At 36.1% G+C, this 25,965-nt stretch overlaps 4 protein-coding genes across 4 annotated transcripts; 2 read left to right on the top strand and 2 right to left on the bottom strand.

Annotated features, from left to right (window-relative positions):
• Positions 1 to 2,288: 2,288 nt before the first annotated feature.
• On the bottom strand, positions 2,289 to 5,647 carry LOC135147707 (uncharacterized). The gene is made up of 3 exons (XM_064080957.1): positions 3,715 to 5,647; positions 3,542 to 3,641; positions 2,289 to 3,471 (listed from the first exon to the last, which is right to left on the bottom strand). Exons 1-3 carry the CDS (start codon positions 5,643 to 5,645, stop codon positions 2,737 to 2,739), a joined length of 2,766 nt encoding a protein of 921 aa, XP_063937027.1. The 5' UTR covers positions 5,646 to 5,647; the 3' UTR covers positions 2,289 to 2,736.
• A 3,546-nt stretch (positions 5,648 to 9,193) lies between these two features.
• On the bottom strand, positions 9,194 to 12,432 carry LOC108194625 (putative calcium-transporting ATPase 13, plasma membrane-type). The gene has a single exon (XM_017361580.2). The coding sequence runs from the start codon at positions 12,280 to 12,282 to the stop codon at positions 9,298 to 9,300; it is 2,985 nt and encodes a 994-aa protein (XP_017217069.1). The 5' UTR covers positions 12,283 to 12,432; the 3' UTR covers positions 9,194 to 9,297.
• Positions 12,433 to 14,153: 1,721 nt separating this feature from the next.
• Positions 14,154 to 15,777, top strand: LOC108194319 (FHA domain-containing protein At4g14490). The gene has a single exon (XM_017361269.2). The coding sequence runs from the start codon at positions 14,295 to 14,297 to the stop codon at positions 15,537 to 15,539; it is 1,245 nt and encodes a 414-aa protein (XP_017216758.1). The 5' UTR covers positions 14,154 to 14,294; the 3' UTR covers positions 15,540 to 15,777.
• A 5,875-nt stretch (positions 15,778 to 21,652) lies between these two features.
• On the top strand, positions 21,653 to 25,778 carry LOC108195360 (cellulose synthase-like protein G2). Its single transcript, XM_017362321.2, has 8 exons — positions 21,653 to 22,649; positions 23,131 to 23,235; positions 23,379 to 23,507; positions 23,585 to 23,797; positions 24,016 to 24,118; positions 24,232 to 24,413; positions 24,669 to 25,016; positions 25,100 to 25,778. Exons 1-8 carry the CDS (start codon positions 22,041 to 22,043, stop codon positions 25,655 to 25,657), a joined length of 2,247 nt encoding a protein of 748 aa, XP_017217810.1. The 5' UTR covers positions 21,653 to 22,040; the 3' UTR covers positions 25,658 to 25,778.
• Positions 25,779 to 25,965: the final 187 nt, after the last annotated feature.

The raw sequence follows: 25,965 nt of genomic DNA on the forward strand, positions 1-25,965 counted from the left end.
ACTACCAAAATGTGAAAAGAGATTATATGTACATATATATGTATGTCAACAAAATTTAAACAAGTGCAAGATACATATATATATATATATATACAGATAGATAGATATACATATATATATATATATATATATATAAGTTACTACAAGTAGACTTACTGTCCTCCTGAAATATTGATACGGATTGGTTTCGGAGGGACTTTTCCAAACAAACCGGCTGAATGGGATCGTGGCCTCCTAATTACCCTTCGTCTTGGAACTTCCTCTTCATTCGGATTCTCCCCGCCTTCATCCGAATCAGTTGGCTCATCACGTATAGCCAAGGTGCTAGACTTTCCTTTACCCTTCCGAGTGGAAGTTGTCTCCTTGGCTTTCCCTTTTCCCTTGCCTTTGGTTGTCTCCTTGGCCTTCCCCTTGCCCTTGCCTTTTCTTGCCATTAAGGCAATGATCATCACCACAAGGATGACAAACCACCACAAGGTGCCCTAATCAAACACCATAAACACCATTGGTTAGAATATGAATAAAAAAATAATCGACTTTAAATGGAAACTACAACCCCTTATGAATCAAAATGCAAACCACAACCCCTTAATTATATCACATAAATTTCATTCACAACCAATTATGCAAGCCACAACACCTTATGAATCGACTCATTTTTGAACATATAAACGCCAAAATGAATGAAACCACAACCCCTTATAAATCAAAATGCCAAAATACAAACCACAACCCCTTAATTATATCACATAAATTTCATTCACAACCAATTATGCAAACCACAACACCTTAATTATATCAAAATGCCAAATGCAAACCACAACCCCTTAATACAAACACAAAACCAAATTCCAAGCCCTCCTTATGAATGTGAGTACAAACTAAAAACTACAAAAATATAAAAACAAATAAAAAACAGAGATTTCCAAACTAACATATACAAATTAACATATACAAACCAAAACTAACATATACAAACCAAAACTAACATATACAAACTAAAACTAAAACATATACAAACCAAAACTAACATACACAAACTAAAACCTATCGTTTTCATTCTCATGACATAACCGACGACAAGAACTTGCATGTATATTTCCAAACTAACATATACAAATTTTATATACATACAATGCATACATATAAAAGCTTGAAAACTAAACAAATCAAACAAATTGAAGTTCAATAGAGCTCTATACTAACACAAATTTAAGCTCTATACTAACACAAATTAAAAGTTTGGAGAGGGTTTCGGATTCTACCATTGAAGAGGATTTTGGAGAGGGTTTCCGATTCTTGATTCTTGCCGCCATTGCACTTGATTCTTGCCTTGAAAGAGTTAGGAGAGGGTTTGATTCGAGTTTGGAGCTTGAAAGAGTTTGGAGAGGAAAGAGTTTGGAGTTTGCTTCGAGTTCGTGTGAGAATAAAAGAGGAAAGGGGGCTTTTTTTTGTTTATATACTGACGCGCCAAAACCGACCGGCAACCCGGTCGGTTTTGACCTGGAAATCTGTGCAGAACCATCAAACGACGTCGTTTCTGTCGCGCGGGTGTTTTAATTTTTCACGAAAAAATTCATTTTCCGCGTAATTTTTCAAGGTCGGTCGGTTTTACTATATAGTCGGTCGGTTTTGTGTTTTTGGGAAAATATTTTCTTAATTTAATATTTTGTTTATATAAAGTATTATTATAAAAACGTTATAAAAGTGTATTTCGATTCATCGAAATCATCTGAATTTTTGTGTCGACGTTGATGAGATTATTTTATTAACATCCGTACGGTTGGATCGTTTAAATAATAAAACATCAATTTTTGAATAATTAAGAGTGAACGAGATAATTCAAAATAAGACTTCTGGTATATGATTAGTCTTCTGTTTAGGGGATCCGTACATATAAGAATATTTTTTGAATTGTCTAAAAAATTAAAACATCTTAGTCAAGTTTATAATTAACATGTGTGACTTCGTAACGTGAAATTTAGTCGAACCGGGTTTTTTAAAAATATTTTCTTAATTTAAAATTTTATTTATGTATATTTTCACAATAAAAAGGTTATAAAGGTGTATTTCGATTCATCGAAATCATCTGAAATTTTGTCTCGACGTTGATGAGATTATTTTATTAACATCCGTACGGTTGGATCGTTTAAATAATAAAACATCTAATTTTTGAATAATTAAGAGTGAACGAGGTAATTCAAAATAAGACTTCTGGTATATGATTAGTCTTTTGTTTAGGGGATCCGTACATATAAAAATGTTTTTTGAATTGTCTAAAAATTTAAAACATCTTAGTCAAGTTTATAATTAACATGTGTGACTTCGTAACGTGAAAATTAGGCGAACCGGATTTTTTAAAAATATATAGGGAAAGTCGGTCGGTTATATTTGCAATCGGTCGGTTTTCTGCTTTACCGAATGGTAACCGTGGTCGGTTATATTTGCAATCGGTCGGTTTTCTGCTTTACCGAATGGTAACCGTGGTCGGTTATATAGCAGTTCGGTCGGTTTTCTGCGTATTGAATGGTAAAAGCGGTCGGTTATGTGACTAGTCGGTCGGTTTTCTGCGTATTTTAACAAAAAAAACAAGGTTTTGTTGTTTCCTTTCTCTGCCTTTACCTGCGACCAAACCAACAACCATCCAACAAACTAACAAATCAATAATCAATAATTTCATGAAACTAACAAATTAATAATCAATAATTCAACAACATCATAAAATATTCAATTATATTAATCAATTTCATCAAATCCATCATCATAATCATCCTCTTCTTCATCTTTGTCTTCTTCTTCTTCTTCTTCTTCTTCTTCTTCTTCTTCTTCTTCTTCTTCTTCTTCTTCTTCTTCTTCATCATCATCCTCTTCTTCATCTTTGTCTTCTTCTTCTTGTTCATCTTCTTCATGTCGAACGAACGGTAAGGAACCATATTGTGCAAAATCAACAAATATAGAGAATGCACTAGTAGCATTTGATCTATCTTCTTGATAAGCTTCTTCAATATCATTTGATATTTTGATAGATTCGCTTATCGGACGACTTTTAGACTTGACGACCGTAAAATATTTGCCATGTGGATTCAATACACTGGGAGCATAGTAAACCTGGGAAGCTTGACTAGCCAAAATAAAAATCTCATCCGACTTCAATCTTGAAGTAATATCCACGGTCACGACCCTATTTTTATCAATCACAACACCATTTCCGACACTATCAAACCATATACATTTGAATAAATATACATAATTTCCTCCTCGATAAATAAGCTTGACAATTTCCTCCAATTGTCCATAATAATCACTATTGTTATCATGTGAAGTGCCCTTAACAATGACACCGGAACCGGAAGATGTTCTCGTACAAAATTTGTATCCATTGACTTTACAAGTCTCAAATGTCATTACCCGCATAGCCGGTCCCTCAAACAAATATTGAAGAAGAGGTCGGTTTACATCATTTCGTCCAACCTAAAAATATTAAAATTATATTGATGAAATATATTCAAATTTCAAAAGAAATTGAAAAAACAATATATACCTTTTTCAATAACCAATCTTTAAATCGGGTCTTTATGTAACAATCTAATTGTTGAGGTGTTGTCTCCGGACGTTGACTCATAACACGATCTGTAAACCGCCTGAAATAAATTATAATAAATTAAAATGAATTTAAATAAATTTAAATAAATTTATTTAAATTATAAATGATACCTTAGATAAGGTTGAATTTCTGGAGAGTTTAGAAGTACATATTCTTCTGCTAACTTTCGCTCTTTATCGGTCAAATAACGACTTCCCTCTTTACCAAGACATTCAATTGGATATTCAAAAACTTCTAATTTTTCGGAGCCATCACCATCAAAACGAGCTTCATTGCGACGTATTTTATTATGAATTGAGTCCGTGGCAAAGTAGAAGGAACAAAAATTAAGAATCTCCTCTTCCATATAACGTTCGGCAATTGAACCCTCGACTCGCGCTTTATTACCAACCTTTTGTTTAAATTTCCCTAATAACCGTTCAATTGGATACATCCAATGCCAATAAGCGGGTCCTGCTAGTCTAATTTCTTCTGCTAAATGTATTACCAAATGCTCCATCGAATCAAACCAAGTCTGAGGAAAAATTGTTTCCAATAAACACAAAGCTCTAATAACCGATTTCGTCATTAGATCCAAGTCGGATCTCGTAATCACAGATGAACATAATTCTTGAAAAAAATTGGAAATCATTGTCAAGGCATCCACAATTGGTCCCGGTAGAAGCTCGCGAATTGATAGAGGCAACAATTTTTGAAGGAAAATATGACAATCATGCGATTTAAATCCAAAAAACTTACACTCCTTAGCATTGCAACAACGAGATATATTTGAGACATAACCGTCTGGAAGTTTCAACGACTCAATCCACTGACATAGAAGTTTGAGTTGTTTTCTACTAAGAGAGTACGGAGCTTTTGGTTTTTTGCCATTTTCATCAATCCACAAATGAGGCAACACACCGAAGTGTTTGCAATCCGACCTTGCCTTGTGGTGATCTTTTGACTTCTTGCCCCCAACAATGGTAAAAAATATGTTCTCAAACACATTTTTTTCGGTATGCATGATATCAATGGAATGTCGCAAACTATGTGAAGACCAATAAGGGAGATCATAGAACATCGGGGCATGAGTCCAATGATGCTCAACCCCATATCCATCACTTCTTTTCTTTTTGTTAGTCTTTCCGGGTGGTGGAAAGTCTATGCTATCAATCCAAGTTTTAACTTCCTCCCCGGATAAGCGTCCACGCCACAACCTTTTTTCCGAATGGTCAAACAAGCTACTCTTCTTACGCAATGGATCATTAGGTTCAAGAAAAATTCGGTTAGTGCCATGAAAAGAACATTTCCCAGAATGTTTTAACTGAAACCCCTGCACACTTCCCAAACACACTGGACATGCAAGCTTTCCTTTCCCCGACCAACCACTTACCATACTCATGGCAGGAAAATCACTGATTGTCCACATAAGAGCCGCTCTCATGGTAAAATTTTGTTTTAGAGATTGGTCATATGTTTGCACTCCGGTATACCATAATGTCTTCAATTCATCAATGAGAGGTCTAAGATATATATTAATATTTTTCCCAATACTCTCCGGACCCGGTATAATATCCGTCAAAAACATATACGGTCTCTTCATACACATGGACGGCGGAAGATTATACACAACAATTACCACGGGCCATACACTATATGTTTTGTTACCCGTATTCCCAAACGGGTTGAAACCATCGGTCGCAAAACCAAGTCTTACATTACGAATTTCTTGAGCAAATGATGGATATCGGAGGTCAAAATTCTTCCATTCGTCTCCATCCGCAGGGTGAGAAATTTCTTTTTCATTGACCTCTCGATTTTTGTAATACCTCATGTGGTTGGATGTATGTGCCGACATATATAAGCGTTGCAGTCGGGGAATCAAAGGAAAATGTCTTAAAATCTTTCTCGGAATTTTCTTACCATTTTTCCTTGATTTATCCAAATATCGATTACAACTACATATATCACACACAATTTTATCTTTGTCATCTCCATAAAATAGCATACAATCATTCTCGCACACATCAATTTTTTCATATTCCACCCTTAAACTTTTCATAACCTTTTGCATCTCATAATAAGACTCGGGTAATGTGTGCTTTTTTGGTAACACGTCCATAATGATCTTAATCAAACTGTTGAAGGCTTTGTCACTACAATTAGACGCATTTTTGAACTCCAACAATTTTGCGGTAAAACTTAATCTTGTAAATTTTGTGCAACCGGGATAAATAGGAGCACCATTTTCAACAATCGCCTTATAAAATTCTTTAGCACTATCATTAGGAGCTTCTTCAACATTAGTAGTACCCGTGGTATCATAAAATTCATGATTCGAACCGGCAAAATCATGTAACATGGAGTTGATATCAACATGATCATCTACTACCCTACGACATTCTCGCGTTTCACATGATTTTCGCTTTTTATTTTTTTGCGAAACCTCTCCGTGCGAAGTCCATACCGTATAACTCTCCATCATACCCTCGGATATCAAATGAAACCGAACATCATCTACCCCTAACCAATTCAAATTTTTACAAAGCTTGCAAGGACATTTCATCATACCTCCCTCCATTTTCAAGCTTGCAAAATTCAAAAATTCCTCTACACCTTCCCTATATTCTAAATTAAGAGTAATTTTATCTCGTTGCAACCGGTTACTAATCCAACTTCGATCAAGATTTGTCATCTACATAAATATATATACACACCACGCACGTATGTATTAACATAACATAAAACATATACACATTACAAATTATCCAAGAAATTTATATAAACAACATTCATACAAATTATTCTCAACAAAATAAATAAAAATCACAATGTGATCATAATTAAGAAGAGTAGCTTACTTTGTTTTTGATAATTGATTCCTTCCTTTCTTGTTCTTCTTTTTCTTCTTCTCCTTCTTTTTCTTCTTCTCCTTCTTCTTCTTTTGATATTTGATAATTTCCAAGCTTTGTAGTATAATGAAAGTGGAGAGTAGTTTTTAACTTTTTAGCTCACACAAAACCGACCGACTGTCAAATATAAACGGTCGGTTATGTCTATTTAAACAAAACGATGTCGTATCACTGCTAAAACGCACCTACCCGCCGTTTTTTAAATAATAAAATATACAATGGGGGTCAAAACCGACCACCGGGTGGTCGGTTATGTTGCAAAATAAAACGAACGTCCGTTTCTGGTCGGTTAACGAGCAGAACGCTACTTTCCCAGCATTTAAAACCGACCATATTAAACCGACCGCCCAAAAGCGACCACCAATTCGGTCGGTTTTATTTTGCACAAACGACGTCGTCTTAGCACTTAGCCAAAATAAATCAAGAAATAAAAATAAAATAATCAAAACCGACCGAAATCGGTCGGTTTTATAGTATGCAAACGACGTCGTTCTTCGGTGCCGCAGAGCATTCTCAAGACTTAGCCAAATAAACCGATAAATAAAACTAATAAGAACAAAACCGACCACCATATCGGTCGGTTTTCTGCACTTGATTATGCTATAAACGGTCGGTTATGATCCAATCGGTCGGTTTACTGAGTTACGGCAATGGTAACCTCGGTCGGTTATGACTTTAGTCGGTCGGTTTTGTCGCTTAAATTTTTAAAAAAATAATTTGACGGAACTGGTTTTATATCAGAAAACTCATAACAAACGCAACCATTTATTCACAAGTCGTCTGATAAAAACCAGTCCCGTCATTGATAACTCCCTAAAAAATTGTTTAATCTTCAAAATATTTCAAATTAAAATTTATGCGAACAACAAATTAAACTCACACGCTTTATAAAATCAAACTCAAAAAAATATATCAAAATCAAATCAAACTCAAAATCAAATAAAATAGATGAGTAAATCAAATTCAAAGTCCAAAATCAAATAAAATTAATCTTAATAATATTTAAATTTCAAAATCCTATCAAATTCCTAAGCAATCAAGGGGTATGAATATTGGGAGTGTAACTCATAGAATTCAATACAAGGTAATGGAAGGGTGACTCTTGGGATTGTAACACTAATACAATTCAATGTAGAGACTTTTTAGTTGCTTAACACTTGTGCTATAAAAAGGGCTCTAATCTACCACAAATTAACTACAACTACTACAATCACAATCAAAATTACAATGGCAGTCACAATCAACTACAACAACAACACCGTCACAATCGATGGAGTCTCCTATGGCATTCTCGACATCCCCGATGACATTTGGGTGGAAATGGATTGGGATTATAGAATCCCAATCATGTTCATGCAAATGGATCACTATCTCGAACAGGAGCGGTTAGAGGAAGAAAGGCGGGCAGCGCTACGCAAGCAAGAGTGGTTGATTCGCTTCGCGGGGATGATGACCGCGAAGTTGAAGCAACAAAAGAAGGACGAGGACAAGGAGGACAAGGCGGGCAAAGGCAAAGGCAAGGCGGGCCCTTCGGGGATTTGAAGTTGTTACAGTTGTTTTCAAGTGTTTTATTATGAATTTTATTTAAGTATTTATAAATATATATGTTTATGGGTGTTCTTATAAATTATGAATATGAATGAAATGATTATATATTTTGCTTCAAAAACGGACTCCTTCTTCATTATCATGCATTCATGCTTACAAACTCGACTAAAAATCGAATTCAAAGAACATTCACAATTAAAGAGAAACTAAAAATCAAAATCAAACTCAAATTCAAAATCAAACTCAAATTCAAAATCATATACATAAAGAAACATATATATACATACATACAAAAACACATATATATATACATACACAAAATGCTAAAGAGAAACTGAGGGAGAGATCGATATACCTTTAAATTGAGATTGAACCCTAATTGAGATTGATATCCAAAATCCAATCGAGACCGAACGGAGTTTAAAATCCATATTCTTCATGTGCATTTTATTGGCGGAGAGGGAGAGATTAGTTGGCAGAGACACAGAGAGAGGGGAGTAGAGAGAGATTTTTGGGAAGAGAAGAGGAAGAAAATAAGTTGGGGAAAAAGAAAGATAGACTGGTGGGGGAGAATCATATTAATCAAAATTACGAGTTAAAACCGACCGGTGCCGGTCGGTTATGATATTTATACAAAAACGGCGTCGTAACCCCTTCCCTGACGAGTTTATGTTATCCATTTTCCACATAAATAAAAAAAATTATATGAATATATTAGGATAAAACCGACCGCTGGCGGTCGGTTTTCGTTTTCGCGATCACACGTCGTCGTTTAAACTCATAGTTTATTTAAAAATCAATTAAATTCTTTAAAAACACATAACCGACCGATGCTGTGGTCGGTTAAGCATTGTACACGTCAGCCGTAAAACCGACCACTGTTGCTCCGGTCGGTTATAAAATGCCTGGCCTTGCCAGCAAGGCAAAACGACGTCGCTCTGCGACGTAACCGACCGATTTAGTCCGGTCGGTTTTAAGTCGACACTTTTTTTTGGCGGTCGGTTTTATCCGGTCGGTTTTGTCCTGTTTTTTTGTAGTGATAGCAATCTAACAAAATATTTTTTTTATTTACAAACTCATTCATTTTATAATTTACAGACCAACAGAATAAGTTACACCTTAGTTGCTTGTCAAACAACTAAGTTATGGTTTCATTCGACTTACCACAACACCTTCTAAATTATTTTATTTCATTTATACAAAAGAGTGCTTTCTATATTTGGCACAATCAACAAGCCAGTATATAGAATCAATTCAAAAGCAGCAAAATGGCCTTTCTGGAACAGGAAGTAACTTCACCAGGAAACCAATAGGCCATGACAAAACAGCAATACCTGTACATGCTCCCCACTGTCCACAACTCAGCCTCTCTGTATCAGCAAATTTCACTAAGAACTCTATCATCAAAGCTTGAAGAATGATTGTAACTCCAATAATTTCGAGAAATAGTTTGTTTTTGTGCATTCCCACAAAAACATTCTTTTTTTCTAGCTTCCTACAGTTGAACTTATTACAAACCTGACAAAGAACAAATGTATGAAATATCAATGTATCTTTTACCTTCTTGCTAGCATTAAAAATTGTTTTGCCTCCAAATTGCAATGTCAACAGGACTATTATCTGATACACGGCTTGAGCTATCAAGTTTCTCCACATAATATTTGATATCAGCGGCTCTTTATGACCTACAGGCCATTTTTCCATAAGTGCCTCGGTCGGTTCTTCAGTTGCAAGAGCAAGCGCGCCCAAACTGTCCATAATGAGATTTATCCATACTAACTTCACTGCTGTTAATGGTACTTCACCCGTTGAAACAGCCGCCACAAAGTTAATTACAAGAGCTGTCACATTTGCTGTGAGCTGGAACTGAATGACTTTTTGGATGTTTTTGTATATACATCTTCCCCATCTTAATACATTGACAACAGTTGCGAAATTATCATCTAGTATAACAATATCTGAGCTTTCCTTCGCAACTTCAGTGCCTGCAATCCCCATCGAGAGACCAATATCAGCTACTAATAGCGCAGGTGCATCATTGGTGTCATGACTGGTAACCGCAACTATGTGTCCCTTCTCTTTGAGGCGCTGTACTAATAAAAGCTTGTCTTCAGGAGATGATCTTGCCATCACACGAATTCTTTCAACTTTTTCCATTTGCTCCTCTAGAGTGTAGTTTCGAAATTCGCTGCCCTCAACCACCAGTCCATTGTACATGTCCTTGGTATCTATGTCTTGATTAAATTTAAGTATCCCACACTCGGTGGCTATTGCTTTTGCAGTAGATACATCGTCTCCAGTGATCATCATTACATTCACACCAGCTTGTTGACAATCTTGGACAGCTTTCCACACCTCAGGTCGGCACGGATTCTTCATCCCAACTACACCCAATAGGATCAGGTTTTCCTCTTTAAATTTCACATCTCCATTATAATATTCATGCTCTGGAACTTGTTTATGTGCAAATGCAATGCAGCGGAGGTTACTTGCACCCATGCCTTGAACAAGTCGATCGAATTTCTCCCTTTCAGAATCATCTAAAGCAATCACATTCCCAAAGGCATCATAATAGTGAGAACACATTGCTATTATATTTTCTGGAGCTCCTTTCCAATGGACATGCAAAGTATTGTCTACAATTTTCTTCAACAGAATCCCGCTTCTCTTCTTTATTGTGTTGAATGCTTCCACGTGTATAACATTAAAACTTCTTTTCAGTTCTTCCATACCGACTTTTAATTCGAAGACAGCCCATGAAAGGATCGCCTTTTCAGTAGGACTACCTGAGAACTCCAACTCGGATCTTGAATTGGGCTTGTAAACACCACCAGTAGTGTTCAAACCAGCTCCTTGGTGGAGGAATTCAAGAATATTATTGGAATCATTAGAAACCAAATGACTTTCATCTATAAATTTTTGTCCAAGACAAAACTTTGTCACCTTCATCTCATTCATCGTGAGTGTACCCGTTTTACCCGTACAAATAGTTGTGGTAGAGCCTATAGTCTCACAAGCAGAGAGCTTTCTCACCATAGCTTGACCAACCATCATTCTCTTCATTGAGTAAGCAAGTACAAGGGTGACCGCCATTAGCAATCCCTCAGGAATGGTAACAAACAGAATGCTAATTGCAGATATGATAGTATCCCCTACTCCATTGATCACAGTGTCAACCTTAGTCATGCTTCCGTTAAACTCAGTTTTTCCATTCTCATCTTTTGTATGACCGGTAAAAAACCTAAGCATCAAGACTAGATTCACTAGAAAAGAAGCAAACAAACTGATTATACCTGATAAGGAGTTGAGCTTGTTGATCCTGGCATGAAGACGCATTTCGCAACCAGATTCTTGGCTGATTGAACTCATCATCTCACCCCATTTCGTGTTCATTCCAACTGAAGTGACCAGCAAACTCGCATATCCATCTGCTACTTTGGTACCTGAAAGCAAAAATGGATTCTTTTGATTGATTTCCACACGATAAGATTCCCCAATCATGCTTGACTCGTCAATTAGTAGAGAATGACCCGCGACAAACAATCCATCCGCAGGCACTTGATCACCAATATTCAAGAAAACAACATCTCCAACAACAACATCAAAAATTGATATCTGCTGATGCCGTCTGTGTCTTACGACTTTCACTTGAATATTGTTACGAAGTTGGTACAACTTGTCCAACTGCCTGCTTTGCCAGTAGTTACAAATAGCTGAGACAATGATCACGAGATAAAGCGCTCCAACTATACTTCCACCCTCGTACCATCCTTCTTTAGGTCCATGTTTCTTGATGCCAAAAACAAAAGACAAGGCAACTGCAAGAATATTAACGATCACTATTGCATCTACCAAGGCTTCCAGTACAAACCTTAGAAACCCCTTTGCCCGATACCTATTATAAGTATTCATGCCGTAGGTTTCCTGGCGGCGGGAAATGGCATCTGCATGGTCTTCGTCTATTCCGTACTCCACATCCGTCTCCAGACGGGAAATTACAGCGTTTACGCCACCAACTTTCTCTAGGTAGCCTAAATCTTTGTCCTTAACGAGTTTGGTGAGGCTAGACTGGTTGATTTCCGTGTAGACTTGGGAGTTTGATGGCCTGTTAAGAAGTGAAAAGGCTCTTGAAGAATAGATGGTTGTGAAAGCCAAGCGACATCTTCTTCTACTGAGATTGGAGTTCACATTTCTTAAGGACTGTATGCAAGCATTACTTAGATCACTTATGTCAGACATGTGATGATCACAGTCAAATGATTCAAGAGAGTATGGATGATGATAGAAACAGTATAGAAGAAATGGTTTCACTAACAGAGAATAATAGAATGAGGAGCTAGTATTTCCTGTCTTCCCTGCGGTCAGGCAGTTGGAAATCAATCAACCCCGGTCATGCTTGTCTCAGCCAACCCCGCGAGATGCTCTAAATTTTTCATAAGAGTATTAAAATGTGTGCCAAACCCCGTGTCTCGAGACAAGAGTATAACTTTGTGCTTGTTAATGTGATAATTCTCTTAACTATATATAAAACGGATTTTCTAGTGTGTGCTTATTGAGTGGTGGAGTACTTCTATTGGCTAAAACTCATTAATAATCATGGCCCCCCTTCATATACACAAAAATCATGACCAGTAAAAACCCTCCATCTCAACAAAAAATAGTTGCACACACTAGAAAGACCTTATATAAAAAAGAAAAGTTATTCCCGTTCACAGATGTGAAGGGAAGAAATGAATGCATTATACTCTGCGTCTGGTAGTGAGGATGGCTAGGCCGAGACAAACTAGTCTATAATCGAAGAGAAATATAAGATTAAATTAATCTTCAACTTGCACATTATTCCGTTATGACTAGGTTTCGTTGTATAACAAGGAATTGATGAGAAGACAAGACCGTCTAGAGAGAATAGAATATAGCAAGAAAACATACTCTAACTCGGCACATCATCAGCAATATGGCCTAAATAATATATAGTGCCTGTTTGGGCGAGACTATTTTTGGATTTTTTCGATTGGAAGCTGACTTCTATTTTTGTTGATCCGGTTTGTTAAAAAAAAACATTTTTAAAAATCAAAAATGAGAATGCTAAGTTTTGTTTCACTTGTTTCTTAATTATTTATAAGTTTTTAATTTACTTCTCACTTTCAGTTACGGTCCATTTCTTTTACCTTGAGCCAAAATACTTTTTTTAAGTTTACCCAAACGCCTCCTATTTTTTAGTTGCTGCTAGCACCTAAGAGCATCTCCAACGGTGTTGGCCATAATCGTTGGCTAAATTGAACCTGTAAGACACTATATAAAAATTTCCGAACCTGTAAGACATTGTACTTCAATGGTATTGGTTATATTGGTTGACTATAATTTAAAAATAAAATGTTATTGATATTTTAATTTGTTAAAATAGAATATATCAGTTTAATATGGTAATAAATGATGTGCAATCATCCTACAGATTTCTTACAGACCTGTAGAGGTTCGACAAATATAAAATTATAGACAATAGATTCACGTGATTGGAGTATGATTTTTCGAACAAGTTGACTAAATTTTTTATATTTGGAATGTCAACCCATTTTTTAGCTAAAGAGTTTGTATGGTTGGAGATGCTCTAACCATCCACATTCATAACTAGGATTTGTAACTCATGGGCCAAAGTGGTGCTAGCAAAAACTTGTGTTTCTGTATATCATTTTTCAGATTTTTTGAATTAAAATATATATAGATGATAAATTTTGACAGAAGAAAACAATTTGAAAAATAATATATATAAATATATCTTTTTACATCTCAAAATTTATGTAAAAAATCAAAACAATTATTGTTTTACGGTGGAGTGAATATATTAATACTCCCCTGTCCCAGAAGAAAAATCGTTTCGACTTTTTACACGTAATTTGAGATGCAAAAAAATATATTTTTCTATATTATTTTTTAATTTGTTAAAATAAAAATTTAATATTTATATATTTGTTTAGAGTTTCTTTTTAAAAAAAATAATATATAGGATCATGTCCTCAAATTACTATGTGAAAAAACAAAACGAGGAAGTATTTAAATTTATTGAGACTTCCAGCAGGCACGGTCATGAGCTTGACTATCTTTCAAAAAAAATAAAAATGAAATGAGGTATCAGGAACATCAGGAACATAAATAGAGGGAAGACTAAAAGATTGAAAATTTAAACTCAAAGTGCCCCTTCTTATCTTCTGTATATATCATATCTGTATCTGTATCTCTGTGTCTCACACACAATGGGAGACTCTTCAATGCTGAAGCTTGTAATCCAGAAAGGCCCACGACAAGGCGAAACCCTAGAATTCCGACCCGGATCCAAAATACGACTGGGTCGAGTTGTCCGAGGCAACTCAGTCGCCATTAAAGACTCTGGTATCTCCACCAAACATCTCGAAATTCACTTTGAAAGTGATTTAGGTAAGTGGGTCATCACTGATCTCGGTTCTTCTAATGGTACTATTTTGAATGGTAGTGTGATTGATGCTAATACGCCTGTTTGTCTTTCGAATAATGATGTTGTTAAATTGGGTGAGGTTACTTTGATTGTTGTAAATATTTGTGATGAGGTGGCGGTGTTACGGAGCAGTAGGCGGAAAGGGGTTGTGGAGAGTGCTGTGGCGAAGGGGATTGGAGGGTTTGGGGAGGGTGGTGAGGTGGAAAGTGTGGTGGAGAAACCGAGAAGGGGGCTGACGAGGAAAGCCAAGGTGGCTGGACATGAGGGTGTGAAGGAGGCGGGGAACGATGAGGTTGAGGTCATTGGGGAGAGTGGTGTGGGGAAAAAAGTTGGAGAGGTGGGGGAGGTGGAAAATGTGGTGGAGAAACCGAGACGAGGGCGGGGGAGGAAAAAGAAGGTGGAGGGGAATGATGAGGTAGAGGAGATTGTGGGTGGGAAGGGGAATGAGAATGTAGTGGCTGTTGAGGTGAATCGAGGGAGGCAATTGAGGCCAAGGGTTACGAGGAATGCGATTAAGGAGGAAGGAGGGGAGTTGGGTTCTGTTGAGGATTTTGGGAAGCAGTTGGATAGCCTGGCTGTGATTGAGAGGAAGACGCGGAAGGGTAGGGGGAAGAAGAAGGTTGTGGAGGCAGAGCCTGAAAAAGAGGTTGTTGAAGTTAAAATAGAGGTTGAGGAGGGTTTGATGAAGGCTTTACCTGAAGTGGTTCTTGATCGGGATGTCAAAGAGAGTACGATAGACGAGTTTGCTGATAAGTCGAGAGTTGATGATGTGTTGGAAATGAAGGATATTGAGCAGGAGGGGGGGTCTGGGGTGAAAAATGGCGATGTTAATTTAGAAGTGGAGCCAGATTTGGAGAAAATGACATTGGGGGAGTGGTTTGATTTTCTGGAGGTGTATTTGCCAAAAAAGATTCATGATGAGACAGAAGAGATAATTTCTGCTATGGAAGAGAGAGCCAAGCAGTTTCACGAGTATAGTGTGCAACAAAAGCGTGCAATGGGAAAGGGCAAATCACCGATGTCATAGACGTAGAATGATTTAAGCAGAGTGCAATGAGGTTAGAGCTATTACGTATGGTTCATTGTATTTTTTTGGACTCGTGTGTTCTAGCTCTGAATTTTATGTCTCACTTGTAAAATATATATCTGGATAGGAAGTTAAAAGTTGTTAGCAGTCAGATATGACGTTGATGTTCTATATGCTAATACCTGAATTTTGCATCTGTAGCTTATCTTATTAGAATCTATATATGATTAATGATTTAGTTTTTTTTGTGATTGCGATAATTTTTGGCAGTTTTACAGAAACTGTGTTGGTTGAAGTTGTAAGGCTGTCTTGATCTTTGTCCGCATTTGAATTTAAAACTGTTGAAACCCTTTATTCTATTGTCTTCTGATGACTCATTGAAGTGAGGGGAACATATAAACATTCTATCTTCGCTGATGCAGTGATGCTTCTAAATCAGCAAACGTGACACTCTCGGAAATTATTACCTGTCCAGGCCTACTATATATATATATATATATATATATATATGATATATATGTATATATATGTATTGTAGTATATATATAAGTTGCCACAACATTTTATGAACAAGAACGCTTCTTTTATTGAGATTCACATGCACACCAGGTGATATTTGAGAGATCACACACATTGTTATCTAATTCATGCCTACCTCAACCTACAAGCCTTTTTTTTTTTATTTATAGTTGTACTAATATTATTTGTCCTAACAAATCCTTTGTTTCAAATTTGTAATTGATACACAATGCACAATTAACTCCAAGTCTGCACCAAATCCTCGAAATTCAGATGCAACATATCCTTCACTTCACATCTTAATCAAGAGTATTAATTATGACCCAAATAAAGGTCTAACAAAATTGTGGTCCATAAAACCTTACTCTAGCGCCTCTTGCAGCCACCAAATTTGGAATTTCATCTTTGTCAAGATAATCGTTTGCTCGTTTTCCAGAATATAGGCTGTAAACATGATGTGCCTTCACTTCAAATAAAGACTCATCTGGTAAGAATTTAGTTTCAGCAGGAACATCCTCCAACTGGATACCTTTCACTTCATCATGCACACATGATGCGACAGGATCCGCTTCCTCACCTTTGACATTTTTCATAAATCTGAAACACTCATTAAAATTCATGGAAATCCCTTGATCTACAAGCTTTTCAAGGAAATATAAGTCTTCCCTTTGATTAACAGGAGGGGTCAGTTAAGCAGAATAAAGAATTGTTCTCAATTCATCCTCTTCGTGCATGGCCTTTTTATATTAGACCAAGTAACTTCTCAATCTCTTGATGCATTTCACCAAGTTGATGTTGTAAATAGGGTTAAAAATGGGGCGGGTTCGGGGCGGGTTCGGGGCGGGGACTTCATTTCCCAGCCCCGCCCCATATAATTTTTTCCTGCCCCATCCCCGCCCCATTCCCCGCGGGGATTTATTTTTAATCCCCATCCCCGCCCCACCGGGGACTTAATATAATTTCGCCCTGCCCCGCCCCGCCCCGCTTCTATAATATTACACTTTAAATAATTACTTTAAAATTAAGTAATTTTTTCTTTAGAATTTAATAAAAATATACGAGACATGTATATTAAAAGCAAAAAACTAATTATAACAGAAATCAAAGAGACATGTTATACATTGTAAAATTATAGTTTTGTGTATTAAAAATAATAATATTAAATATAATAAATATATTATATTAAATATAATAAAAATATTATATTAAATATAATTATTTATTTATATTAAATATATGCGGGACGGGGCGGGGAATCCCCACGGGGATTCAACAAATACCATACTTGCCCCATATTTTGGCGGGGCAGAAAAACATTCCCCGTCACTGCCCCATTCCCCATATTAGCGGGGCAGATCTGCCCCATTCGGGGCGGGTTAGGGCGGGTTCCCCATTTTCCCCACCCCATTTTTAACCCTAGCTTGTAAATCCTCCACTTCCTGTAAACTTCAAAGCAAATTTTCTTCAGCAAATCTAATTAAGTGACTCTGGTTATCAGTTTTTTCTTCTACAGGAGTAGGGGAATTTACTTTAAACATATTCTCATTTCTCAGCAACTGCATGTTTGCATATATTCATCAGTACATTTTCTTTGGAGATAGCAACTGCAGGTTCTTGAGCTTGCTTCTCTTTGGCCTGCAGAAGCAATTGCATCCACCATAATGTAAAGCTCGATTTGATCATCCGAAGTAGCACTTGTCAGTTGATCAGATGCTACTTGCTAGTGGAGGAAACTGGAGCTGAGATTTCTGCTTTTCTTCCTTCATGTCAACTTGTAATCTTCCACTAGTTATGTTTCAGGTCATTTAGACTTCTTTTCTAATTGTCTCTCTCCCTAATGCAGGAATCAACTTTTTTGTTCTGTGTATCTATTTCTGGTTAGTTTTGAATAGCCTGCATTCAAAGGTAATCATTTCATTTACTCGAAGCCCTTGACAGTGGAAGGGTAGAGGGAAAGAAGAAGGTTGTTTAAGACGAGGATGACAAAAAGGTTTTTCAAGAGAGAATAGAGGTTGACGAGAATTTGGTAAATGATTTTCCTGAACTGGTTCTTGATCAGAATATTGAGTTTTCTAGAAAGGTAGAGAAAATGACAGTAGGATAGTGGTCTCATTTTCGGGAGGTGCATGTGCCGATATAGATGCACGACATGGCAGAAGAGTTAATTTCCAATATGAAGAAGAGGTTAAGCAGTTTCACGAGTATAGTGTGCAACAAAATGCAAACGGGATGAGCAAATCACCGATTACATAAATGTAGAACGATTTACCCAGAGTGCGATAAGGTTAGACCTACACTAGAGAGATTAATGTCGTTAGCAATCAGGTATGAAGACGAGGTCTGATATGCATTTATACCTGAGTAGTATATGTGGGCGTTTGGGTAAACTTAAAATAAGTGCTTTTTGCTTAAAATAAATAAGTGGAGCAGAAGTTAGAAGTAAATTAAGACTTATAAGTGGTTAAAGTGTTTGACAAATAAGCAGAAGTCCTGAAACAAAAGCTAGCATTCCTAGTTTTTTATAAGTGCTTCTTGACTTCTTGCACAAACGGTACGAATAAGTGCTTATAACTTATAATCCAGAAGCTAGGCTTTTAAGCCCTCCCCAAACACCCCCTATGTGTAGCTTTTCTTATTAGAATCTGTAAATTATCCAGTGTTCTTTATGGTTTCGATCAATTTTGACAGTATGAGTCATGACCCATTAAAATCCGCACAGAGTAACTTGTAATTGTTATTCTTGATTTTAATCTATAAAAATACCACCAGGTTTTGTAGCATAATTTAAAATCCAATTGAATAACTCAAGATTTTAATGGATTTTAAACAATTTTAATCGAATACCCTTGAATTTTATAAATGCAAAAAAAATGTTTTAAAATCTCAATCCAATACATTTCTCTAATATTGTGAACACTAGTTATAGACAAGAAGATGATATAATTAAATTTGACTTTGTTAGAGCATCTCCAACGGCGTTGGCTATAATGGTTGGCTAAATTGGACATGTAAGACATTATGTAAAATTCGCTGAACCAGTAAGACATTTTGCTTCGATGGTATTGGCTATATTGGTCGGCTATAATTTAAAAATAGTATGTTATTAATATTTTGAATTGTTATAAACAGAATATATCACTTTAATCACTTTAATATAGTAATTAATATAGTAATAAGTGATGTGTAATCCTCTTACTGATTTTCTTACAGACCTGTAGCGGATCGACAAATATAACCATCCATAGGAGGTTGGCTATAATTATAGATAACAGGTGGGGATGGTTGGAGCGTAAATTTTTGAAACCATTGGCTATAATTTTTATTTTTGGTATGACAACTAGGATTTTAGCCAAGGGGTCTTCATGGTTGGAGATGCTCTTATATAATTAAGTTTGACTTTGTTAAGTGATAGATTCTTCGAAAACCTAAAATATCACAACTACACGGACACAAGAGGAGCAGGTCTAAGCTATGGGGCCGTTTGGTCAAATATAAAAAAATTGACTTCTTGCGTAAAGTAAATAAGTGGATTAAAAGTGAGAAGTAAATAAGTTAATAAAGTGTTTGGAAAAGAAATAGAAACTCTGAGACCATTAAAATCAAGAATAACAATTACAAGTTACATAATCCTTAAAAATCCATAGATTAAAAACAATCTATTAAAATTCCAATCGAACACATCTCCGTAAGTGTTTAAACTTGAAACTTAAGTATAACAATTTTTTGTCATTAATATATAAGAATATGTTATATATTAATAATAATTATCTAATATTATCAATAATTATTGATAAATAAATAATATTATTGACAACACATTAACAATAATTGAGTTCACAGTTCAAATATATTATCATCTTAATACTATCTCACAATATATTAAAAACAAGTTTTAATAATTACTACATCTATGTTTCTGGTTAATGTCCATACTTTATGGAAAAAGTCAAACCCGAGTTTGACTCAGAGTATTCGGAATTAGACCGAATTTCGACTGATTTCTTACAAAATTATTTTTGAATGCGAGGACTCACAATTCACATCGGACAAAGGGTTAAAAAAGAAGTACTTGGATGAGTACTCGGCCGAGTTAACCGATTTTCAGGACATGTATATAATGTGACCACTTGTCACATCTTAGTTCTAATCAGAGAGAATCGTGGTCTTGAAATGTTTGTGCGGAGAGTTGGGAATCATCAAAACTTTGTTGCATATTTTCAGGCTTGGAGGCTAAATTAGGACTCGTGATTTAACGTGAGGGAGTTCAAAATGTGGTTAAGGAGGGAAGATAAGTTCTCGATGCCTAGATGATCCCCTGCTCTCTAAATTTGTGCAGCTGCGGTCATTAAGGCTGGAATTCGAGCTGAGCCGGCCGAGTTGAGTTGAGTTGAGTGGGCTCGTTTAATTAATCGAGCCTAAATCACTGTCTGAACTCGACTCGTTTAATTTCACGAGTCGAGTCGACTCGTTTAGCTGAACGAGCCGATTTTAACGAGTCGAGCGAGCCAACTCGTATAATCTTACACTTAATCGAGCTTAAACCTCTACCCGAACCCGGCTCGCTTATTTTCACAAGTCGAGTCGAGCCGTTTCGCTTAATTAAACGAGCCGAAACCTTTACCCAAATTCGGCTCGTTGAACGATTCGAGCCCAGTTAAACGAATTCGAGCCTAGTTAAACGAGTCGAGCCCAGTTAAACGAGTTCGAGCTGGGCGAGATCGAATTTGACGTATTAAATGACAGATTTTATTACAAAATTTTTCCTAAATTGATGAGATTTCAAAAAATATGCTAAAAAATCTAGATCACTTTTACAAGATTTTATTATAATTTATAAGATGACACTATCCAAATACAGAATTAATTATAATCTATCAGACTCTGGTTCATTACTAAAATATGAACCTATAAATAATAAATTATTATTGAAAGGATCTTTCTCGGGGCACACACTAACAAAAATTTTTTGTGCGGGCCATCATTGTTAACTGAATGTGTGTCAATCAAAATATACTCCCTCTGTCTCAATTTATAGGTTCCTTTTGGAAAAAAAAAATTGTCTCAAAATACTTGTCACTCTCTTTATTCAATACAAATTTTTCTACATATTAATTGTGATTTTTTTGAAACTCAACATTATTCTCACTTCTTAATGCACTAAATTCTTATATTTATTGTGATTTTTTTGAAACTCAACTATATTCTCACTTATCAATGCACTAATTAATGATACATGAGATAAAATTATATCTAACCAACTTTTTTCTTAATATGCGTCTTTATTCTCAAATGGACCTATAAATTAAGACGGATGGAGTAACAATTAAAAGTGGTTGTTAGTGTGTCTCCAAAAAATCAATTATTATATATTAAGATCTCAATTAAATACGTCAGATCTGAAATCTCGTTTATTTTACATAAAATACTAAACATTAAAAGAATACAATCCACTGAAAACACGTGTACTAGATGGTTTACTGTAAATTATAACATAAAACAATTTTCTTCACAACTTTATGAATTATAGAGACGGTGAGAGGCTTTAGAGTTAATCGTGCCTGTTATCCTTAAACCTCATCTTATACTTCTCAGCAGCCACTTTGATAACAAGACAAACCAATATTCTGATAAACAACAGCCTGCTTACACAATTACATGTGAGCACTTGATTTGTGGCAGAGAACAAATCTGGCACTCTTTGCATAATGCATGACATCAATAGTGGTAGGCATTGAAACTACCTAGGCAAGTCTAAATTGTCACATTCTCATCCAGCGGCGGATCTAGAAACAGACACAAGACATGTGTCCCTTCTAATTTACTTTGAAACAGACACAAGACATGTGTCCCTTCTAATTTACTTTTTTATATTTTTTCGTCGTTCTGAATTTTACGTGCCCCTACACTTTAAATCCTATATCCGCCCCTTTCTCATCGATTAACATTAAACTTTGTCACCAACTCTAAGCAAAACAGAGAAAAATGAGCTCCCTTCCTCCTCTGCATCAGACCAGAGTCCACAAGCTCGCAGCCCTGATCAACATATCACATACCTTCATTCACTCCATTGCATTGATCTTTATAATTTTTTACAGACTCTCCTCATTTTTTTACCCTGGCAACAGTAAAACAGCACCGAAACCTCCTTTTTTACCGTGGCTTCTGACATTTCTGTCTGAGCTCATTCTTTCTTGTTTGTGGATCCTCTATCAACCTTACGGATGGCGTCCAATTTCGCGTACTCCCTTTCCCGAGAACCTTCCAGAAGACGATGAGCTTCCGGGAATTGATGTACTTGTGTGCACCGCTGATCCTGTCAAGGAGCCACCCTTGAAGGTTATGAACACTGTTATATCAGCTATGGCTCTGGACTATCCGCCACAGAAGCTGTCGGTGTATCTGTCTGATGACGCGGGATCTTCAGTCACGTTGCATGCGATTAGGGAGGCTTGGGGGTTTGCTAAACCCTGGATTGGTTTTTGCAGGAGGTATGGGATTAAGACTAGGTGCCCGGAGCTTTATTTTGCGGCTGAGGATGATGGTGATAAGGATGGCTATGATGATTTCGCGAAAGATAGAGAAAGCATAAAGGTATACATATGCTCATAACAAATTTAATTGATAAATTTTTTGTTAAAGGTCCAGGGCTAGACATTGTTTGAACTAAGGTAGCAAGGCACTAATGTGATGTTCTTTCCTTAACTTGAAATCTTATTGAAAATTTTGAAAAAAGGACTTGCGTATGTATTTGATTTCTGGAATTTTGGAGTTGTTGTAAGAAAATTTTAGGGACCCCGAAAGATCCTAAACTAATTCTAAAATGGCGGATGACGAATCTAATGTTTTTGTGTTATTGTGAATGCAGAGGGGTCGTCTACATTTATTAGAGCTAAGAATAATAAAAAAAAATCACATAGTCATTTGGAATCTTTAGTGTTAAGTTCTTCAGTATAAAAACTGTCATCAAATTGTTTCTCTTTTTAATGTACAACTCAGTATTTTTTATTTAACTCAAGTGGTACTAGCATTTCTTTGTGAAAGAAGGTACTAGCATTTAATATGAAATTCGCAGAGAAAATATGATCAATTTGCCGAAGGTTTGGAGAAAGCTAGATCAGCTGGTGTAGAGAAAGACAATCATGCCAGACTTGGCCAGGCTCATCCTCCTTTTGTCGAGGTACATGTATTTATACTGTACTATGTACCAATAAACAGCATTAGCAAAACTAGTTTCAGGAATTTATTTCCACTTAATTGTAATTTAATTTGGATTCTTAGCAAATTAATAGTTGAAATAATTCTTTTTATTCCTTTTAACAGATAATACATGAATATGATGTTAATAGCACTGCAGATGGAGATGTAGAGATGCCTCTTCTTGTATATGTCTCTAGGGAGAAAAGGATTGGATATCCGCATCATTTCAAAGCAGGAGCATTAAACATTCTGGTTTGTGTAAATGTATAACTATCCGTTTGCGTCTGTTTGTATATAGCGTAATCTGGTCATGGTGTTTCATTATGCAGCTTAGAGTATCAGGCATTATAAGCAATTCACCATACATATTAGGACTGGACTGCGACATGTACTTGAATGATTCAACCTCTGCACGAGAAGCAATGTGCTTTCACCTTGATCAGAATATCTCTCCATCCCTAGCTTTTGTTCAATTCCCGCAGAGATTCCACAATATTAGCAACGACGACATATATGGTGCTGCTTTGAAACCTGTATTTGCGGTACAGAATAATGCCTCTCAAATTTACAGAACTTTGTACTCTTTTTTTCCAACATAAAATATTGCTGGATGTTCACCTCCCCCTAAACCTTAGGGTGAAAATATAACCACTGAATGAACATATGAATGAAAAAAAGGATCTATGACTTTGATGGATGAAGAGATTACACAGTGTGTGGTACATTATTATGACTACTATTATATTTGATTTATTTGCAGTTAAAATGGCCTGGAATTGACGGACTTAGAGGACCAATGCTGTCTGGTACATGCTATTACATGAAAAGAAAGGCACTCTATGGAAATGGTCTGGAAGTAAAGGGTAAGCTCTGCACTTAATATTCTACACATTTTTAGTACATATACTTTGTTCCTGATACCAAGTAAAAGAAGCCGTAATCTGTAAATTTAGTGTTACCTTGATTATGTATTCAGGCACCGATATTCATGAGCTCAAGCTCACCTTTGGTACGTCTAACGAGTTCCTCAAATCACTTGGAAAGCATATCTACCAGCGCAAGGACCTGTACAATGAAAAGTCATTGGACACAGTGATACAGGAAACCAAGTTACTCGCCTCTTGTCTATTTGAAGAGAACACACAATGGGGTCAACAGGCAAGAGATTTCCATTTCATCAAGTCAGATAGTATTTAGCTTCTTTCTACATAATCTCTTTTTAGCACGCATTGAAGATCAAATATAGTAGTGCCTTAATGATCTGAAAAGGTATACTAGTCGTAATCTAATAGCAACTACATAAAGCCCTTGCATGATTTGTCTGACCAAATGCAACTCATTAAAATTTATTAATATGAGTAATGTAATTAAGACTAGACATATTTATCTACATGTATTCTTAAATTATTGCAGGAGGGATTCTTGTACCTCTCTGTCATAGAAGATTACTTAACAGGATTTACCTTGCACTGCAAAGGATGGAGGTCTGCTTTCTGTAATCCTACAAAGCCTGCATTCTTGGGCACTGCTACGACAAATTTAAGTGACACATTAGTTCAAGGGACTCGATGGAATTCAGGCCTGCTTGAGGTAGTTCTTTCAAGGTTCTGCCCTTTGATTTATGGACCATCTAGAATGTCCCTGCTTCAAACAATGTGTTATCAACACTTGGCATTTCAGCCCTTCTATTGTCTGCCTGTCTTTATTTTAGCTACCATTCCTCAGCTCTGCCTCTTAAACCATATCCAATTGTACCCCGAGGTAATCTATGCTTTATCCAAAGAATATACTTAAGTAGTTCAAATATCAGAAATTAACCTTCTGACGTGATCACATTTTTACAGGTCCCAAGTCCATGGTTTCTTTTATTTTCATTTATTTTCCTATCTTCGTTATTGAAATACTACATGGACATCGTCTTTGCTGGAGGGACACTGAAGATGTGGCATAATGAGTGGCGTATGTGGATGATTAAATCAGTTACATCTTACTTTTATGGAACTCTGAATGGAATTTGGAATTGGCTTGGTATGAAAAAAGCCAATTTCACGCTAACTACAAAAGTTGCTAATGAAGAACAATTTGAAAGATACTTAAAGGGAATATTTGATTTTCAAGCATCAAGTACGATACTTTGCCCAATGGTGAGCATAGTTATACTGAATTTGGTGTCCTTCACTTGGGGATTTGCTAGTGTGATTGTTTCAGGAGGATGGCGCCAAATGTTTGGACAAATTATTCTCTCATTCTACATCTTAATCATGAGTTATCCGATCATAGAAGGGATGATATTACGCAGTGACAATGGCAGAATCCAACCTTCTGTCACAATACTATGCATTGTTGTGGTCATGATCTACTTGTCTCTAGGTACCTTTATACTCATGTATGTCAAATCATAATTTACTGTATACTACATGGTGCAGAAAAATATCTAAGATTGAGGAAGGACAATGTTTACTCTTAACACAGAAATTTTTTGTTAGTTTGTTACTATCTTTGGGTCACTATTTTATGTTCGTATTCTGCTTTGATACTCACATACTTGACTAATGATTTTCTGTTGTAGAAAAAAGCCTGAGTTCATTTGATGGAATGGAATGAGAGGAGAATTGAATGAAAAATTATATAGAAGTTTTACGAAGAAAGAAGAAAATTTGGAACAATAGTGACAAAATATCAATAGATTCAAATTTCTTGTGGTAAAAAT

The sequence above is a fragment of the Daucus carota genome, chromosome 7, assembly GCF_001625215.2.
Source record: "Daucus carota subsp. sativus chromosome 7, DH1 v3.0, whole genome shotgun sequence".
Classification (NCBI taxonomy): domain Eukaryota; kingdom Viridiplantae; phylum Streptophyta; class Magnoliopsida; order Apiales; family Apiaceae; genus Daucus; species Daucus carota.